This window comes from Megascapheus bottae, chromosome 10 (assembly GCF_031878675.1).
Source record: "Megascapheus bottae isolate mThoBot1 chromosome 10, mThoBot2.hap1, whole genome shotgun sequence".
In the NCBI taxonomy this organism is placed as follows: domain Eukaryota; kingdom Metazoa; phylum Chordata; class Mammalia; order Rodentia; family Geomyidae; genus Megascapheus; species Megascapheus bottae.
The window spans coordinates 66,604,305-66,624,559 of NC_143518.1; the positions used below are offsets into that span (position 1 = coordinate 66,604,305).

The 20,255-nt window shown below is 42.4% G+C and overlaps 1 protein-coding gene and 1 non-coding gene across 3 annotated transcripts in view; one reads left to right on the top strand and one right to left on the bottom strand.

The window, feature by feature from the left end:
* The window catches only part of Wdr26 (WD repeat domain 26), a 40,434-nt gene extending 20,401 nt beyond the window's left edge, over window positions 1–20,033 (bottom strand). The window contains exons 1-7 of one of the 2 annotated variants that reach the window (XM_090341588.1): window positions 19,693–20,033; window positions 18,567–18,666; window positions 18,411–18,467; window positions 10,962–11,098; window positions 6,899–6,996; window positions 4,831–4,987; window positions 1,216–1,354 (exon numbers count right to left, since the gene is read on the bottom strand). In XM_090341588.1, coding sequence (XP_090197714.1) covers window positions 1,216–1,354; window positions 4,831–4,987; window positions 6,899–6,996; window positions 10,962–11,098; window positions 18,411–18,467; window positions 18,567–18,666; window positions 19,693–20,018 — 1,014 coding nt within the window. In that variant the 5' untranslated portion in view covers window positions 20,019–20,033. Of the gene's footprint in view, window positions 1–1,215; window positions 1,355–4,830; window positions 4,988–6,898; window positions 6,997–10,961; window positions 11,099–18,362; window positions 18,468–18,566; window positions 18,667–19,692 lie in introns of both variants that reach the window. The other variant, XM_090341587.1, reaches the window with a different exon arrangement.
* On the top strand, window positions 17,146–17,249 carry LOC150058658 (U6 spliceosomal RNA). The gene has a single exon (XR_016536942.1). It is a non-coding gene; the product is annotated as a U6 spliceosomal RNA (small nuclear RNA).
* Window positions 20,034–20,255: the final 222 nt, after the last annotated feature.

Genomic DNA, 20,255 nt, shown 5'->3' on the forward strand with positions numbered 1-20,255 from the left:
TTCTTCAATCTTATTTGCAGCAACTTAGCAAGGCAGTATTCAGAACATTCAAGTAACATATTAGCAATTATAGTAAATTAGGTATCATTTAGCTCTTAATACACAAACTTCTCAAAAGTTTGTAAGTTGTTGAAACATCTTACAGTATTGCTGATGCTCGTCACTAATTCACAGCTCTAGTATTTATCAGTTTTTTTAATAGTGACTATAACAAAGTACTATTAAGATATATTGCATCTCTCTCCTTTTTTTTGGGAGGGGGGGTGCCAGTCCTGGTGCTTGAACACATCCTGAGCACTGTCCTTGGGCTTTCCTCAAGGCTAGTGCTCTACCACTCGAGCCACACACAGCACCACTTCTGGCTTTTCTGTGTATGTGGTACCAAGGAATCGAACCTGGGTCTTCATGCATGCTAGGCAAGCACTCTACCACTAGGCCAGACTCCCAGCCCTGCATCTTTCTTTACTATGTTAAAAACCATATGCTAATACTAGGGTTTCCAAAATGATATGTAACATTGTATATCTAGACTTGCTATCCTTTGTAATGAAAGTCTGTGACTTCTATAAAATTAACAAAAACTGGAGTGGAGTTGTAGCTCAAGTAGTAGAACACTGTCTGGAGCAAAGAAACCCTCAAGAGCCAGGTATTAGTGCTCAGACCTGACATCATAGCTACTCAGAATGTTGACACCTGAGGTCCATGGTTCAAAGCCAGACCAGGCAGGCAAGTCCAGGAAATTCTTATCTTCAATAAACCACTAGGGAAAAGCTAGAAAGAGCACTAGTCTTAAGCACAAAAGCGTAAGACATTGCACAGGCCCAGATTTCAAGTCCCAATGGGCACACACGCACACGCACACGCACACACACACACACACACACACACAGGAACACAACATGCATCAATGAGGGATAAGGGCACAGGTCCCAACTTCCATCCTCAGAATAGGCACAAATAGCAGTAAGTTACATTCATGGGGCTGGGAGTGCAGCCTAGTGGTAGAGTGCTTGCCCAGCATAATAAGCCCTGGGTTAAAATTTCTTGGTACCACATACACAGAAAGGGACAAGAGTGGTGCTGTGGCTCTAGTGGTAGACAGCCAGCCTTGAGAGCCCAAGGGCAGTGCATAGACCCCGAGTTCAAGCAACAATTTTGAATTACATTCAAAATTACCTCCCTTTGTGATTTTAACACTCATATTATAGTACATACCGGATCAACTTGCCATATGATAACGGTTGTATCTTTTGATCCTGTTGCTAGTTTAGTGCCATCATTAGAGAATTTACAGAACCACACTTCATTACAATGCTCCGTAAGTATTTGCTGAGTGTAACAGGGAAATTGTCTCCTAAAACAAAGAAGTTCACACATAATTATCTTTCAGAATACATTGCAATAACACAAAAGATAAACTCATACAAGCTCTTTGAAAAATTGAAAGCTGAAAAAGGAATACATTTATAGATCTTAAAGAATGCTTAAACGCCAGGTGCAGTGGTTCACGCCTGTAATCCTAGTTACTCAGGAGACTAAGATCTGAGGATCACGATTCAAAGCCAGCCCAGGCCATGAAGTCCAGGAGACTTTTATCTCCGATTAACCACCGACCAAAAAAAATAAATAAATAAGTTTAGACCTGGCACTATTGACTCACATCAGTAATCCTACATACTCAAGACACAAGATCTGAGGGTCACAGTTAAAACCACGGTTGGACAAAGAGATACTTACCTGATTGCCAAAAACCTGGAAGTGTAGCTATGGCAGAATGCTAGTCTTGGCCACAAATAAGGACAGTGCCCAGGCTCAGTTCAAGCACCAAGACAGGTGCATGCACACACATTTGTGCATTCACATACACACAACTGCACGTATGTATTCATAACATATTAATAAAGGTATGTCAAGGTAATTTAAATGGAAGTCAGTAATCTACAATCTGTTTCCACTTAAAAATCCCCCGCCTTTTTTTTTGGTCGGTCATGGGACTTGAACTCTGGGCCTGGGTACTGTACCTGAGCTCTTTAGCCCACGGCTACTGCCCCACCTCTTGAGCCACCGTTTTCTGGTGGTTAATTGGAAATGAAGAGTCTCGTGAACTTTTTGTGCCTGGGCTGGCTTTGAACTGTGATCCTCAGATCTCTGCCTCCTGAGCAGCTAGGATTATAGGCATGAGCCACTGCGCCTGGCTTCCCTTTTTGAAAAGTAATAATGAGAGATGAGATGGCATTAGCATTTTGGTCTAGAAGAAATAGGAATAATGTACTATAGTTAAACCTTAACTAGAAAATCAACTTGGCAAGAAAAAGAAAGGGGGGGGGTGGGAGGCGGATTCCTTGAACGAGATTATTAAAGGCTATACATAGCAAGGTTCCTTCGGTGACTAGACAAACACCAAAAGTCTCTGGAACACTATAGATCCTCAAATGTGGCCACTGGTATGAACAGAGGGAAGGGAACAGAGGTGAAGTGTACATGTTATCTTCGGGAACATAGAATAGAGTGTGACACCCCGAGGCTCAAATCCCAAATCAGCCATTAACCAGTTGTGACTCCAGGGTATTGATTTTTTAAATTATGACTGTTTTTCAGAGCTCGTGATCAAGTTCAAGGCTCACTTGCCAGGCAAGTGCTCCAGTGCTAAGCTACATCTCCAGTCCCAGTATGTTTCCATACTCTCAGCATTTCCAACAACAAAATAAACGTACTTGCCTTACAGAATACAACAACGAGCCAAGGATAAGATAGAGCCTGACCCTTAGTACTTTATAAATGACACCTACTATAACATATTAAGGAACCAATCAAATAATTCTACAACTAATGTTTAAAGAACATTATTCTCTAACGTAAGTTGAAGGAAAAAAGTTATTAACTTGTAATGTGCTGGTAACTTCAAAGAACTTGATTGAGAATTTGAATTACTTCACATTTAAATTTAAAATGGTGACACATGGTTAGTGGCTACTGCATTGAAAGTATAACTGCATACAGGCTGACTTCTAATCTAGAAATTTGAAATCCAAGGTGCTCCAAAATGTGAAAACTTTTTGAAGATGAAATAAGTGGAAATGTACAGTTGGGTAAAAATGAAGGTGTGAGAAAATATTATATAAAAGCTAGGCACCAATGGCTCATGCCTGCCCTGTAATCTTAGCTATTCAAGAAGATGAGATCTGAGGACCAATGTTCAAACCCAGCCTGGGCAGAAAAATGTGAGACTCTTATTTCCAACTGACCAGTAAAAAGCCAGACAAGGTGTGGCTCAAGTGGTAGAATGCCAGCCTTGGGATGACAAAGCGAAGGAAGATTCAAGCCTCAGTACTGGCACATCATGCCATGTAAAAAGAATTTTCAGTTTCACGTAAAACCCCCAATTGTTTTCTACACAGTCTTTCTGAGCCCAGATCCTGATCTAAAAGAAGGAAAGCTAAAATTAATATTATGGTCTACTACTCTCAGTGATAAAGAAGTCAAGGTGCCTAGGAAAAAAGTGTATCATATTCCCATCAGGTAAAATGGGAAAGTAAACTTGTAGTAACTTCTGACACCTCTTGAACTATGAATTCTAATCATCACCTTATAACATATCCCAATAATAAACCTGTAAGTAAATTTATGAACCCAAATGTTTTGGGCTCACAACTGTTAATAAACACACTAAAAGAGCCATGAAATCATCTAGCCTCTTAATGTATCTTCTATTGCCTCTTTTTTCCAACTTAAATGAAAATATTTAAAAATCCCACAAATAAGTCATAATAAAAGACAAAGTAAAAACAAGTCAAGGGCTGGGAGTTTGGCCTAGCAGTGCTTGTCTAGCATGCATGAAAACCTGAGTTCGATTCCTTGGTACCACATACATAGAGAAAAAAAAAGTCAGAAGTGGTGCTATGGCTCAAGTGGTAGAGCTCTAGCCTCAAGAAAAAAGCCCAAGGGCAGTGCTGATACACTGAGCCCAAATTCAGGACTGGCAAAAATAAAAACAGTCACATAGAATACGGGAAAAGGATCAGTAATTACTTCCTGATAGAACACCTGAAGTCACACACCAGCAGACTATGGATCTGAAGGTATAGCTCAGTGTAGAGCCCTTACCCAGTGCCTGTGAGGCCCTTGGTATACACATACCCTACAGATACCTAAATCTAGATATATACACACACTTAACTTAAAGCTTTGTCAAATATACTCCTTAGGGTTGCTATTCATTACATTCACAAGTTCTTCAATCTTTGGCAAAAACAATGCATCCCATGTTCTATAGCTGCTTTCTTCCCCGATCAATCAACAGAAGCAAAATGCTTCTCACCTACAGTTTGAAAGGTCACAATTCATTTTTTGGTACTTGAAAATGACAGTTTGGATTTTGGAGCTGAAATTTTGGAGCTTATTCTCTTTTTCTTTTCTTCCTTTCTTTTTCCCTGTTAGTCGTGGGACTTAACTCTGGGCTTGAGCACTGTCCTGAGCACTTCATCTCAAGGCTTGTGCTCTACCACTTGAAGCCAGAGCCACTTCTGCTTTCTGATGTTTAATTGGAAATAAGAGTCTTTCCGGCAGGCTGTTTTTGAAATGTGAACCTCAGATCTCAGCCTCTTGAGTAGCTAGGATTACAGGCTTAAGCCACTGGTTGCCCGGCAGTTCATTCTCTAATTTTCAAAGTTGACAATTCTAACTTTTCACTTGTGAACAAATTAATCAAACATAAATGCTTATAGCTACCACTGTCACACAGCTATAGGATCAACTCTAGAAAACATTTTAATGAAGTTCAAAACTGTAAAGTGCTAACATATTTCAGAATATCAAAAGTTTTTCTCTTACCTACTACAAACATGATCTATAAGTAGGGACACAGAATCTAGATTATTATCAAGTTTGGTATTGTGGTATAGGCACCGATCCCTTTGTAGTTCCACCGCCTGCCGCAGGAGAGTCTGTAAACGCCGTGGGGGAAGCATCACTGATGGTGGTAAATAGGCTTTAATAGAAGATATTTTAAAAAAGAGAAGTAAAAATAATAATAAACTGTAAACTTTTACTTAAGACATATGTTCCTCTTAACTGTATTTAACCTTATCCTCAATAATACCATGTCACGTAATAAGACACATTCTAGGGGAGACAACATAACATGAATTTTAAGTATATCTGTCAAAACCTTATAGTAGTTGGATACCGATGGTTCACACCTGTAATCCTAACCAGACAGCAGACTGAGGTCTGAGGATCGGGATTTAAAGGCAGCCCAGGCAGAATAATCCTTGTGAGACTTCTATCTCCAATTATCCACTCAGAAATCAGCAATGGAGCTGTGATTCAAAGTGGTAGAATGCTAGCTTTTTTTTTAATTGATTTTTTTTTAAAGAATTAACATTGACTTTTACATCATATTTCAAATGACATATTTAACAAACAAGTATTCAAGAAGGGACTCTCTATATACATCACTGGCATTTAGATTTTTAGAACGTAACTAAAATTAGGCTGAGGGTTTCTATATCATAGATACATATTAGTCTATGTATTAAAACATTAATTATATCTATAGAGTCACAAATTTTTATGTCTATGTGTTTATATTTCCAGTATCACGTCCATAGCCGTAGAATGCTAGTTTTGAGCAAAAGAGCTCAGGAACAATGCCCAGGCTGACTTCAAGCCCCACCACTGACAAACACAACCCCAAAACCCTAGAACAATGTTGTGACTAAAAAAACATACATGGGGCCGGGAGTTTGGCCTAGTGGCAGAGTGTTTGCCTAACATGCATGAAGACCAGAGTTCAATTCTGTGGTACCATATACACAGAAAAAGCTGGAAGTGGTGCTAAGGCTCAAGTGGCAGAGTGCTAGCCTTGAGAAAGCCCAAAGACAGTGCTCAGGCCCCGAGTTCCAGACCCAGGACTGGCAAAATTTAAAAAAAAAAAAGAAAAAAAAAAAGAAAGAAAGAAAAAATATACATAGGTAGGACTTTACTTCATAGGTGTTATCATAAAACAAAAAAGCAGAATGTAATTAAGGATCAGGTATAAGAACAATCTCCACAAGAACAAGTAAAAATTATCAGTCTAGCTACAAGTTCCCATCAAACAGTCCCTGAAGAGATGTTTCAGATTCAGAAAATAACTAGTGTTTCTGTATCAAACACAACTAACTCAAATTCTTCAACACTGCATTCTTCTGCCAAAGTACATGGGGTGAGTATTTGTTAATTATTTGGATTTCTACACCTACCGAACCCTGCTAAAGAGTACAATCTAGGCAGAAAGGAGGTCTTTTATGTAAAGACATTGCAAAAAGGAAATCATTACAATTTGGAAGACAAAAGCCATATGTAAAGAAATCTGGAGTGAGTGTGTGAGTGTGTGTGTGTGTGTGTGTGTGCACGCACGCGCGCGCGCACATGCGTCCTTTGGGCCTGGGTAATGTCCCTGAGCTCTTTAGCTCAAGGCTACTACTCTACCCTTGAGCCATGCCCCACTCACTACCCGTTTTCTAGAGGTTAACTGGACATAAGAGTTTCAGGTCCTTCTGTGCCTGGGCTGGCTTTGAACCTTGATACTCAGATGTCAGCCTCCCAAGTAGCTACGATTATAGGAGTGAGCCACCGTGCCCAGCTTGGAATTCATTATTTAAACCAACAAAAAACTTTAAATGCAAACAGCTTAAAGCTGTGGTTTAAATGTTTCCCTCTAATCATAGCACTGCTTCATCCTAACAAAAAGATTTCAACAGCATCATTTATAACTCAACCAACAGACCTGCTCTGGAACCAGTGCCTTCTCACTGACTCCTCAATAAAAGGAGGTCTAGATACCAGTCTTTCTAATTGATTCAGAGTATTTCCAAAATAAGGAAAAAAACAAATATTAAAAAGTCAAGATTCTCACTCTGAAGTTTATCCAACAGTTTTGATCTGGAAGCTGTTCCTTTTCCTTCCCATTCTGCTTTTGCTCTTAGGTCTTCTGCATGGCTACACATCAGATATCTACAGCAACAGAGAAAGAAAAGAAACATCAAACTTTTTCTCTGAAATGGAATGAAAAACTACTAACCATATATACACATACACGCTTTATTCCCTTTTATTTGTTTTGTTGGCTATGGGGCTAAACTCTTTTTTTTTTTTTTGGTGTCAGTCCTGGGGCTTGAACTCAGGGCCTGGGCGCTGTCATTTGACACATTTTGCTCAAGGCTAGCACTCTGTCCCTTGAGCCATATTACCCCTTCCGGCTTTTTCTGTGTATGTGGTACCCTGGGCTCATGCATGCTAGGTGAGCACTCTTATCACTTGGCTACGCTCTCAGCCATTTTTTTTTTTTTTTTTTTTGGTTGGTCCTCAGACTTGAACTCTGGGCCTGGGTATTGTCCCTGAGCTCTTCAGCTCAAGGCTACTGCCCTACCCCTTGAGCCACAGCACCACTTCCAGTTTTCTGGTGGTTAAATGAAGAATCTCACGGACTTTAGTGCCCAGGCTGGCTTTGAACTGTAATCCTCAGATCTCAGTCTCCTGAGTAGCTAGAATTACAGGCATGAGCCACTGTGCCCAGCTCTGCCTCTGTGATCTTTTGAGCTCAAGAGTAGCACTCTACCACTTGAGCCACAGATCTAAGCTCTACTTCTGGCTATTTTGGTAGTTTGGAGATAAATCTCCTGGACTTTGCTATCCAGGCTGGATTGGAACCCTGATCCTCAGCTCAGCCTCCTGAGTAGCTAGGATCTAGAATTATAGGTGTGAGTCACTGATGCCCAGCAATGGTTCACTTCTTTGGCCAGACGTGGTGCTTGAACTCAGGGCCTGGGCACTATCCCTGAGCTTCTTTTGCTCAGGGTGAGCACTTCTGGTCTTTTCTGTGTATGTGCTACTGAGGAATCGAACTCAAGTATTCATGCACATTAGGCAAGCCCTCTACCACTAAGCACCTTCCCAGCCCAATTTAGTTCTTACTAACACAAATTGAGAGGAAGGTTTTCTTTTTATGCTTCTGGTAGTACGAATTTAACTCAGAGTCCCAGACCTGCTGAGCACTCTGCTGCTTGAGACACATCCAGACCTTTTTTGCTTTATTTTTCAGGTAAGGTCTTAAATTTCACCAAGGTTCCTGACTGTGCTCCTCTTCCTATGCTTTTGGGGTAGCAGGGATTACGGGAGCACATTACCCCATTTGGTTTCATTTGAGGTGGGAGACTAATTTTTTTTTTGCCATGGCTTGCTTCAACTCATGACTTTTCCAAGAAGCTAGGATTTCAAACATGAGCTACTCTGCCCAGCTTTTGAGAAGATTTCTGTAGTGACCTAACCAAATTCTATAATACAATGTGGTACCTTCATAAAACTACTGAACTGTGATGACAATAATAACTAAATCTACGATACTATTATTATTAACACAAAGTCTTACTATGCAGAACAAGCTGGTCTGAACTCTGAATCCTCTTGCCTCTGTCTCCCGAGTACTAGAATTATGTGTCTCACCATGTCTGATGTGTAGATGTATGTGTGTGCCAGTACTGAGGTCTTCAACTTGGGGTCTGAGTCCTGTCACTGGGCCTTTTTATTTTTCAGGGCACCATTCTAGCACATGAACCACCGTGCCATTTCGGGCTTTTCGTGGTTAATGGGAAATAAAAAGTTTCTAAGACTTTTCCTGCCAGAGCTGGCTTTTTCAAACCATGATCCCCAGAGCTAGGTTTTCCAAGTAGCCAGAATACTGTATAAAAGTGAGGCACCAGCACCCAGCTAGAAGACATTCTTATTCTGAAACATTACACATATACATGTATACATACATGTAACTATAGATAGATAGATAGATAGATAGATAGATAGATAGATAGATAGATAGACAAATGGATAGATAGGTAGGCAGAGAGAGAATGTATGTGCGTTCATACTGTGTCAGGTTCCATTCCAAGCTCTCAACAAAAATCACTGTAAGGTTCCTAACCACCCTGTTATGCATCCATTTCTAAAGTGAGGGAATCAAGGCATATAAAACCTTCAGTGGCATGGGAGTTGAGGCGGCGGTGGCGGGGGGAGGGGGCGTGCCAAGTGGGAAACACAGGAACCCCAGGTACCTGGCTATAGCTCTTACCCTTATCCACTGAGCTAACTTCACAGATTCACAACAGTAAATTAAAACTCAAAAACAAACAAAACAACCTTATTTTTTATATTAAGTTAGTAAACAAAAAACTATAACTTATGGGAAGTAGGGCTTGGCTCAAGGGTAGGGTGGTAGCCTTGAGCTGAAGAGCTCAGGGACAGCGCCCAAGCCAAGTTCAAGCCCCATGACCTACCAAAAAAAAAAAAAAACCCACAAAGTTTATATAAATATCACTCAAAACACACTATAACTATCAAGAAGTAATGTACCTACTACTTGATGAATGTAACTGTAACCACTCCGTACAGCACCCCAACAATAAAAAAAACAGTGTGTTATGTCACTGAGTAAAAGGTGCTGAGATTTTGAGCACAAGGGGACCAGAGTATAGCTCAGTGGTAGAGTGCTTGACTAGCATGCACGAAGACCCAGGTTCCATTCCTCGGTACCACAGACATAGAAAAAAGCCAGAAATGGTGCTGAGGCTCAAGTGGTAGAGCTCTAGCCTTGAGAAAGTCCAAGGACAGTGCTCAGGCCCTGAGCTCAAGCCCAGGACTGGCAAAAAAAAAAAAAGAAAAGAAAAAAAAAAAGAAAAGCCCCACAGGAAGCTGGAAATGGAAGGTGTTTTCCTAACAGGTGTGTGTATTGGGGGAGGGGAGAGGAAGCTAAGCCTAGGGCTTAAATACACACTAAAGGGTGTGTGTGTGCGTGCGTGCGTGCGTGCGTTGTCCTGGATCTTAAATTCAGGGTCTGGGGGCTGTCCCTAAGCCTTTTTGCTCCAAGCAAGAACTGTGCCACTTGAGCATAGCTCCACTTGACTTAACAAAACAAAAACACCAAAAAGAAAGAAAAAACACTTATTAAAACAAAAGTTCAGGGCTGACACCTGGGTCCTGAGTTAAAGTAACAGACCAGCATCCCGACTCCTCAAAAAGGTAATTAGAAACAAGTAATAAATCAAGGTTTGAGACAGAAGGGCTGTGTTTTAACTCAAGTGATAGTATGGCTAGCAAGTGAGGTACTGGGTTCCTTCCCTAGTACCATCAAAACAAACCAGCAAAACTCTGGTACATGTAGTCATTTTCTTCCCCTTTAAAAACTCTGCATATAAGGCTATAGACATGGTCTTGGAGATATAAACATAACTATACAAATATAAAATCTATGATGGGCTATATACTCTATAGCCATGATATTTATTACATAGATTAAACCCTCAGCTTAATTTTAATTATGTTCTAAAAATCTATGTGCCAGTGATTGTATATAGATTCCCTTCTTGAACACTTGCTTGTTAAACATGACATTGAAGTACGATGTAAAAAAAACCAATGTTAATAAAATCTTAGAAAAAAAAAACTGTATAGAAACTGTATAGAAAGACCCTATCTTAAAAACAAACAAAAGAGGGGCCGGGAGTTTGGCCTAGTGGTAGAGTGCTTGCCTAGCATGCACCTTGGTACCACATACTCTGAAAAAGCTGGAAGTGGTGCTAAGGCTCAAGTGGTAGAGCTCTAGCCTTGAGTAAAATCCCAGGACAGTGTTCAGGCCCTGAGCTTAAGCCCAGGACTGGCAAAAAACAAACAAACAAACAAAAGAATATATAAAATTTCTTCCTTTTATTAATCTAAATATGTTCCTGTTTCCATACTGACAGCTTTTTAGGATGACAAAAATAGTTCACTAATATACCTGTGAATTTGCTCAGACTAGTCCTGTCTAATAATTTTTCTGGTAATTATATCTCAGAAAAATGTTCAGGAAACATAACTTTAACCAGTTTTTGGGAATCTTTGTGAAAGTAACAACTTCTTCAGCCCGAAGCCCAAGAACCCAGCTTTCTTACCCACTGAGAACATGAATGCGCTCTGTGTTGTACTTCAATGGTGTCAGCTCACAGCGCAGAACTTGAAGGGCCTCTAGGACCTTGCCATCCTCCAGGTACTCCAGGTACTTCTGCTGGAGCAGCAAAAACTTCATCCTCTGACATAACAGAAAGAAGCAGTCAGAGGACAAAAGCTGACGCAAGTTTCAGAAAATGTTTGTGCCTAAATAGAACAGTAGAAACCATTCTACTATGCCCTTTGAAAATAATTCTATAAAGCTTCAAATTATTCTGGCTTAACAGTCATCGGTAAAATGCAATCCTGCTCCATTCCATACCTTTAATAATAATAAACCTCCACTGAATGAATAATCAGTCTTAGACAGGATCACCAGTGATGTAAGCATCAACACAAAAAACAACATTCTATCAATACCTTATTCGCCTAGACTTTACTTCTTATATAAAAATTCACTACTGTTCCAAGTATCTTGAATTTGTTTTTAAGTATCTGACTATAGTAGGGTACCAACTGGATTTACGCAACAAGTTTTCAAAAAGACTGGAAAAAAAAACCCAGTGAATGAGAGGGTTATTTAAAAACAAGAAATGAACATATACATCAGTGGGAAAGTCCGTGCCTACCATGTGAGGAGCTCTGAGTTTGATCCCCGGCACCATGAAAATACCCAAAAGATACACAACAAAAGATGGGGTACTTGGGGCTGGGAATATGACTCAATGTAGAGTGCTGGCCCAGCACGCACAGTTTGGGTTCAGTTCCTCAGTACCACATACACAGAAAAAGCCGGATGTGTTGCTGTGGCTCAAGTGGTAGAGCTCTATCCATCTTGAGAAAACCAAGGACAGTGCCCTTAGTTCAGGCCCGGGGACTAGCAAAGTAAAAAAGGTAAGAGTAAAGCTGGATGACTGTCGCTCATGCCTACAATCCCAGCTATTCAGAAGACCAGGTCTGAAGATCACAGTTCAAAGCCAGTCCAGGCAGGAAAATCCTTCATAGGTCTCTCCAATCAACCAGAAATCCTAAAGTGGGGCTTTGGCTCTAAATGGTAGAGTGCTAGTCTTGAGTAAAACTGCTCAGGGACAGCACCCAGGCCCTAAATTCATGCCCCACTACTGACAAAAACAAAATAAAAGCCCCAAAACTAGAGATACTGAGTAGAAATTTAAGTGTCAGATTTAGCTTATCAAAAGTAAGAGCTCTGTATCTTTTACTAGAAGTTGCAGTTGCATCTCCTATGACTAAAATGGGTTAGCATGACCTCATTCTCTTCTAGGAGACCAAGTGATATCTGCATTAGAAGGCTGAATTTAAAGGTCTTTAAGAAAATTCAGTATTTCTGTTTGTGTTCCGTATTTCTGTTTGTGTGTCTCACAATGTGATCACTGATGTGTTTAACAATGAAGCACAATTATAAGCTTTTTTCCCCCCTTTTTCAGCTTACAACAAGGTACTGTCCCATTTAATATTTTTTCTGAAATTACTTTTCATTATTTTCAATATTATTTCATCATTTTACTTTTAACCAGCAAGTGATCACAATCTTGGCAATTTTTTACCTAGATGAATTTCTTTTAAACTTTAAACCTAAGTAAGGACCACTGCTTGAAGTAACTCATTGTATGTGTTATTTCTGGTGCTTGAAGAAACCAACTGACAAATAGAAAATAGTAAAAACTCCAAGAAATACAGCAAAACCTAAATTAGAACCCTTTTCTTTGGTGCTGCCAAAAAATGTTATAGAGAAATTACCACATATTCACAGAACTAAGAGTACAATGGACTAAGCAGCATTTAGAAGGCATAAACTAAAAGCTTATAAAAATTAGATCTAGACAAAGTAAATATAAGCCCGCCTAGGCAAACATTCATTTATCACATATGCTGCTCAGGCGCAATAAGAAAAAAGTCAAAACAGACAAGCTCCTATAGCTCTAACAAAATTACACCTCTACACAGAAAATTAGACTGATGAATAGTTTACAAATACTACATACGGAGATGCTTTAAAAATGCTGTATATGGGTACTGGGAGTTTGGCCTAGCAGTAGAGTACTTGCCTAGCATGTACAAAGGCCCGGGTTCAATTCCTCGGTACCACATACATAGAGAAAAGCTGGAAGTGGTGCTGAGGCTCGAGTGGTAGAGCTCTAGCCTTGAGAAAGTCCAAGGACAGTGCACAGGCCCTGAGCTCAGGACTGGCAAAAAAAAAAAAAAAAAGCTGTATATGTACCTAAAATTAATCTTCATATGCCAATTTTTTAAAAAATATACTTTGAAGCACATCAGATGACAAAAATGAAATGCGGGGGGAAGAAATGTGGGAGAAATGAGGGGGGAAGAAATGTGGGAGAAAAACATGGGAAAGGGTACCAATGTTCAAGAATCAATGCATCCACTACCTGACAAATGTAACTGTAAGCCCTCTATACATCACCCCAACAATGAAATACAATTGACAGAAATGAAACAAAAAATTTTACAAAAACAATTTTTATTTGAAATTCTTTCAGATATCCTGTTTTTATTTTACTCTTTGTGCTGGTCCTAAGGCTTGAACTCAGAGCCTGGGCACCATCACTGAGATGCTGTGCTCCAGGCTATTCCTCTACCACTTGAATGACGGCTCCACTTTGGCTTTTTTGGTGGTTACCTGAGGATAAGTTATTGTCTCACAGACTTCCTGCCTGAGTTGGTTTTGAACCACGGTCCTCAGATCTTAGCCTCCCAAGTAGATAGGATTATAGGTATAAGCTACTAGCTACAGGCCAAATCTTAATATTTTGCCTTCTAAAAAACCCAAATTCACTGGGCAAGGTGACTCACACCAGAAATCCTAGCTACTCAAGAGGCTAGAGATCTGAGGATAGCAGTTCAAAGCCAGTCTGGGCACTAAGGATGGTGAGACTCATCTCCAATTAAATCACTAGAAAAGGGGCTGTGGTTCAAGGGGTATGGCAGTAGCTTTGAGCTGAAGAGCTCAGGGACAGCTCTCAGGCCCAGAGTTCAAGCCCAAGGACTGGCCAAAAAAAAAAAAAAAAAAAAAAAGGCAGCAAATATAATCCAAGAAAATAAAGCCCTTTTAATTTGCAAATGATGTTAATTAATAAAGTTTTTAGAATCAGATAAGAGTGAGATTGCTGGCACATAGACTGGGTTTGTTTTTGTTTTTGCCAGGCCTGGGCTTGAATTCAGGGCCTGAGCACTGTGCTTGGACTTTCTCAAGGCTAGAGCCTCTGCACCACTTCGGGCTTTTTTCTATGTATGTGGTACCGAGGAATTGAACCCAGGTCTTCATCTGTGCTAGGCAAGCACTCTACCAATAGGCCACACTCCCGGCCCCAGACTGGGTTCTATTTTCTATAAAAGATCATGGACTTCCAAAAGGGAAGGAGGAAGGAAAGAGGAAATAAAACTATATTGTTTCCAAGTTCTAATTAAGACTTCTACAAGATTACTTCTGGTCTGATAACTTGGGCTCAGCATTATTTCTTTCCTTTTTTTTGTGCCAGTCCTGGGGCTTGAACTTAGGGACTGTACGTGGTACCGAGGAATCAAACAGGGTCTTTGTGCATGTTAGGCAAGTGCTCTTACCACTAGGCCAAACTGCCCCCCCCCTCTTTTTTTGTCAGTCTTAGGACTTAAACTTTGGGCCTGGGTGTTGTCCCTAAGCTCTTCAGCTCAAGGCCACTACCCTACCTATTTCTTTCTTTTAACGTTAATAAAAACCTAAAATTGCTGGCACCTGTGGCTCATGCCTGTAAACCTAGACACTCAGAGGCTGAGATCTCAGGATCATAGCTGGAAGTTGGCCTGGGCAGAAAAGTCCAGGAGACTCTGATGTCCAATTAGCTACCAGAAAACTGTAAGTGGCATGGTGACTCAATGTGATAAAGCTATAGCTCTGTGTGAAAAAGTTGAGGGACAGTGCTCAACCCCCAAACAAACCCATCTAAAATTGATAAATAAACTAAGAAAGCTTGAAAAATAGCTTCACACTGTAAATGCTACTGGCACTCTACCCCACTTGATGCAATATTGGGTTGCTGTATTTTTTTCTCCACATTATCAGATTAAATTTTAACATTAAAAAAAACCCTCAGAAATCACAATACACTAAAAGTACAGTTATTCAGGACATTCTCCTAAGTTTCTAATGGCTTTAACCCTGGAAATTTTATAAACAAGAACTATCAATTAAACATTACACAGAGGAAAGGGAAAATGACATATCTAAGCCAAGGCTCTCAAAATCTGTCTCTATTTGACTATAAAATATATTATTTCTGTATGTCAAAGCCTGAGCACTTTTATTAATCATATATCTAATATATTAAAAATCAAACTTTGTACGGATATACGTTTTTCAAACTCCAACTGTAATTTCTCAGACAAAGCATATCTGAACCAAAACTACGAGTGATGTATGAGCTCAGCTGCCTGGAAACTCAGAGCAACTTCTTTTGTTCCTAGTAGTCTCTGACCAGAAATCAATTACATATAGGGGGTGGAGTGGAAGATATATTGGGGTCAATAAAAACATTCAGGTTTAAACAAAGTTTTATACTCCATAGTAACTCATCAAATGTGTCTGGGTATATACTTAAAACAATCACTTAAAATACAACCCTATTTTTTTTTTTTTTTTTGCCAGTCCGGGGCTTGAGCTCAGGGCCTGAGCACTGTCCTTGGGCTGTCCTCAAGGCTAGTGTTCTACCCTGAGCCACAGCACCACTTCAGGCTTTTTCTATGTATGTGGTACTGAGGAATGGAACCTGGGTCTTCGTGCATGCTAGGCAGGCACTCAACCACTAGGCCAAACTCTCGGCCCTAACCCTAAATAATTTTCTTACAAATTTAAGTTTGTCTAGAGATAATCTCCTAAAGATGAGTGGGGAAGGGATACACAATTATAAAAGTCATGAGCAAGCCAGGTGCAGGTGGCTCACGCCTGCAACCCTAGCTACTCAGGAGTCTGAGATCTGAGAATCAGGGTTTGAAGCCAGCCTTCAACACTCATCTCCCAAAACCATAAGTGGTACTGTGGCTGAAAGTGGTAACAGTAGTGGTAGCTATGGAGCAAAAGAAGCTCAGGCACACACAGCACCCAGGCTCCAGGTTCAAGCCCCATGACTGTCAAAAAAAAAAAAAAAAAAAAAAGGAAAGGGGGGAGAAAATAAGAAAAGTAAGGAGCAATTTCAAAAATGCTGAATAGAAATGGAAGCTTTTAAAGTGAGAGAAAAGTTGGAATCCATTTCTTTGTATGGTGGTGTGAGGATCATAGATTGAATCTTCATCTTATTAGACACTCCAATGCCCTGTATACTGGACAGGCTGAAGAAAGAACATATAACTCGGCCAGGAGTTTGGCCTAGTGTTAAGAGTGCCTGCCTAGCATGCATGAAGCCTTGGGTTCAATTCCTCAATACCACATACAAAGAAATAGGCAGAGGTGAAGAAGGGGCTCAAGTGGTAGAGCTCTAGCCTTGAGAAAGGTCAAGGACAGTGCTCAGGCCCTGAGTTCAAGCACCAGGACTGGCAAAAAAAAAAAAAAAAAAAAAGTATACCTCCTCATTATCTATCTGCAGTATGGTTGTTCTTACTGAAACGTTTTTTGATAAGAGTCATAATCCAATACAGAATTCTTACTCTAAAAAATTGGAAACAAGCCTATCAATTATTTTTTTACTATACTACTGAATGACAGACATAATTTGGATAAAGCATAAAAAAGGGAAACAACCTCTTGGATAAAGCATAAAAAAGGAAAACCTCTAAGAAACTACTTATAAACACTTATTAAAAATACAAAAGAAAATCCAGAGACAAGTTCCTTTTGGCCACTATATAATATAATGTAACCTGTCCAGTGGGAAAGAATTTCCCATTTTTAGGGCCGGGAGTTTGGACTAGTGGTAGAGTGCTTGCCTAGCATGCACGACGACCCGGGTTCGATTCCTTGGTACCACATACATAGCAAAAAGCCAGAAGTGGTGCTGTGGCTCAAGTGGTAGAGCCCTAGCCTTGAGAAAGTCCAAGGACAGTGCTCAGGCCCTGAGCCCAAGACCAGGACTGGAGAAAAAAAAAAAAAAAAAAGAATTTCCCATTTTTATTGCCTGTCTTTTAACTCATTCAGTCAGAACCAAAGAATTGTGAAAAACTGCCCAATTAAAATCTGTTACAGTGCTTGCTTCAGCACCACATATACTAAAATTGGAACGTTACAGAGATTAGCATGGCCCCTGCGCCAGGATGACACACAAATCCGCGAAGCATTCCATATTTAAGAAAATAAAAATAAATAAATAAAACAAAGGCCAGGAGTTTGGCCTAATGGTAGAGTGTTTGCCTAGCATTCATGAAGACCCTGGTTCGATTTCTTGATACCACATACACAGAAAAAACTAGATGTGATGATGAGGCCTCTAGCCTCCAGAAGAAAGCCCAAGGACAGTGCTCAGGCCCTGAGTTTAAGCCCCAGGACCGGAAAAATAAATAAAAACCTACTATGTCAAATAACAAAATAGAAAAAATAAATTCCCCAGACTCTCAGTTTTATAGACTAACACAAAAAGGTTTAATGTCTGACTCAATTAAAAAATTGTTCACAGTCATTGACTGTGAACGTTGTTTCCCTGCTTCACTTCCTATTGGCCTTCTCTCCCTCCCCCACCAGACAGGAAGCTGCTTTTGACAACAAATGAATCAGCTAGAAGTTTAAAGGCCAGCAGCAGCCACCAGTGAGCAGCTGGTTCTTCATGATTTCCAACCACCAGCACTTAAAACCTATTCCTTCAAATTTTCCTTACCAATATCTACTGAAAAATCTGTCTGTATAAGAGATCCATTAAAGTTTATGAGAAAGGCTAGCAAGTCAAACTACTCAAGCGATTTTGTCGGGGAAATGAGGCTGGCTAGTCAACAAGGCCTAGTGGCATAATCTGCATACAGTCTGCCTGACACTCCGTTTACACAACTTGGAGGAATGGAAATTAGTAAGCATACCAATAGTATTGTTTTAAATCAACTACAGTCCCCAAAGTTTCTCAAATATATAATAACTTCTTAAAGCTGTACAGTATATACATGTTTTTTCTTTTATTATCACATTCAGTATTTAAAACATATCCTTGACTCTATAAAAGTTCTTATCAACACCCAAAAGCATGATCTTTCAATATAATTTCTATAAAGCTTAAATTGTAAACAGGGTTTAGTTGGTTAAGTATGACTTTAAAAACATAACATATTTTAAAACACAAGGCAATCACCCTAGCTTATAATTCATACACAAAATTTAATTATTTTAAAGCCTTTACTTTTCTAAGAAGCAGATAACTTAGTTATTAATAACCTACTAAAATAAACAAATGTGAAACTAAGAACAAAAGTGTATTTACCACAATTATTCCCAACAACGTTTGAGAGATTTCAAGTGCGCCTCTTACCACAATAGCATGAGGAGAATGCACTAAAGGCTTTAGTTCATTCAGGTCATTTTCTGCCTGTAAAAATTGTACGAAAGAAAAACAGAAGTGTCACAAAATGCCTATCAGATACACAATTTTAGCAGCAGTCACAGAGCTCTGTATTCCCTACTTTACCTTATCCCAGTCTCCTTCCATGACATGATTTCGGAATTTGGTAGCAGAAGGATGTTCTAAACGACATCCTGACTCTTGCATGAGGAGATCAACAGTCTGGCTGCAGGAAAAATACAGTGTGAACAAGACCTGACCACGTTCGGGGGTTACTATTCCAATAAGCCCAGGCCTAGGCGACGGCTGCTGCGACGCTGCCAAGCTAGCCTCGAGAGGAAGACACGGAATTGAAACAGATTTAAAAACGCCACGTTCATTCCAGTCAGGGTAAAAAACACACGCAAAACTTTCTTGACAGCACCAGAATCAAACCCTTTCTTCCTACGTTTCACCCTCCACTGAAGCAGAACGTCCTAAGAAACCCTTCAGGACACCCCCAGGGCGCCGCGTCTCGCACGACACGAGGTGACAGAGGTGCTTCTGCTGCAGGTGGCTGCCGGCCGGCTGGGGGTGGTCACGCAGCCGGTCCACTACGACACCCGAGCGCCACAGACCACGGCACTCGACGCAGGGGATGCCCGCGGGGTCCCCGCCGTCTCGGGGGTGCGCCTCGGCCGTCGTGGGAGCAGCTCGCACCCATCCCTCTTCCCGCAAGGCTCAGGGCCGAGGCGGATCAAACGCGCTTTCTCCCCACATTGAAGGGCCAACCCCTCTGCGTGTCCTTCCAGACAATGCCTTTCCTCCAGCTCTGTGTGTTCGCCTCCCCAACACCGAATACCCATGTCGCCGTTCAGGGCCGCGGACCCCACGGGCTTTCCGTGCTGCCTGCCCGGGTCAGGCCTCCGGCTGGGGCTGGGTCTCGGGCTCGGGGCTCCCCGCGTGTGCGTGTGCGCTGCGTGTGCGCGCAGCCCTGGCGAGGGTGTCCACCTCACCTGACGGCAGGTGCTCAAGGTTACCCGAGCCGCGCTCGGAAGCGGACGGCGCGCGGGCCCGGCGCACACCCGCCTTCCTCCGCCCGGGCTCGGAGGCCCGCGGGGCCGGGGCCGGGAAGTGTCCCGCCGCGGACGGCGTCGGAAGACAGGCCGTCCGCGCTCCGCGGTCCGCGGCCCCCTCCCGCGCCCGGGCCCGCGGCCTGCGGCCCGGCCCGCGCCCCGGCCGCCCCGCGCCGCGCCGGGCCGGACGCACTTACTTCAGGCCGAGGCCGTTCAGGTGCTGTCCGATCAGCCGGATGACGTCCTCGTCCGACTGCGAGAGCCGCTTCTTCTTCTTGAGGCTGCTGCCCAGCTCGGGGGCGGCCAGGGCGGCGGCGGCCCCGCCGGGGACCCCGTTGTTGACACTCGGGCCCGTGCCATTGTTGCCGGCAGCGGCGGGGGCGGCGGGCAGCAGCCCGTTGGCGTGCGCCAGGTCCCCCGCGGCCGCCGGGGACGCCTCCCCGTTCTGCGCCGCCAGGCAGGCGAGCTCCGGGGTCGCGCCCGCGCCGCCGCCGCCGCCTCCTCCCGCCCCGTTGGCCTGCATGGCGCCGCCGCCGCTGGCCGGGCTGGGCCCGCTGGCTCGGGGGCCGGCGGGGGCGGCCGCGGGGAGCCCCACCACCAGCACCACGGAGGCGGCGGCGGCCGGCGCGGGCGCGGAGGGCGCGGGCGGGGGGGAGCGGCCTGCGCGGCCCGCCGAGGCCCCGGGCTCTCCTGCTCCCTCCGCCGCCGAGGCTCGGGGCTTCTTCCGCGGGGGCGGGGAGGCTCCGCCGGCGTCCGAGTC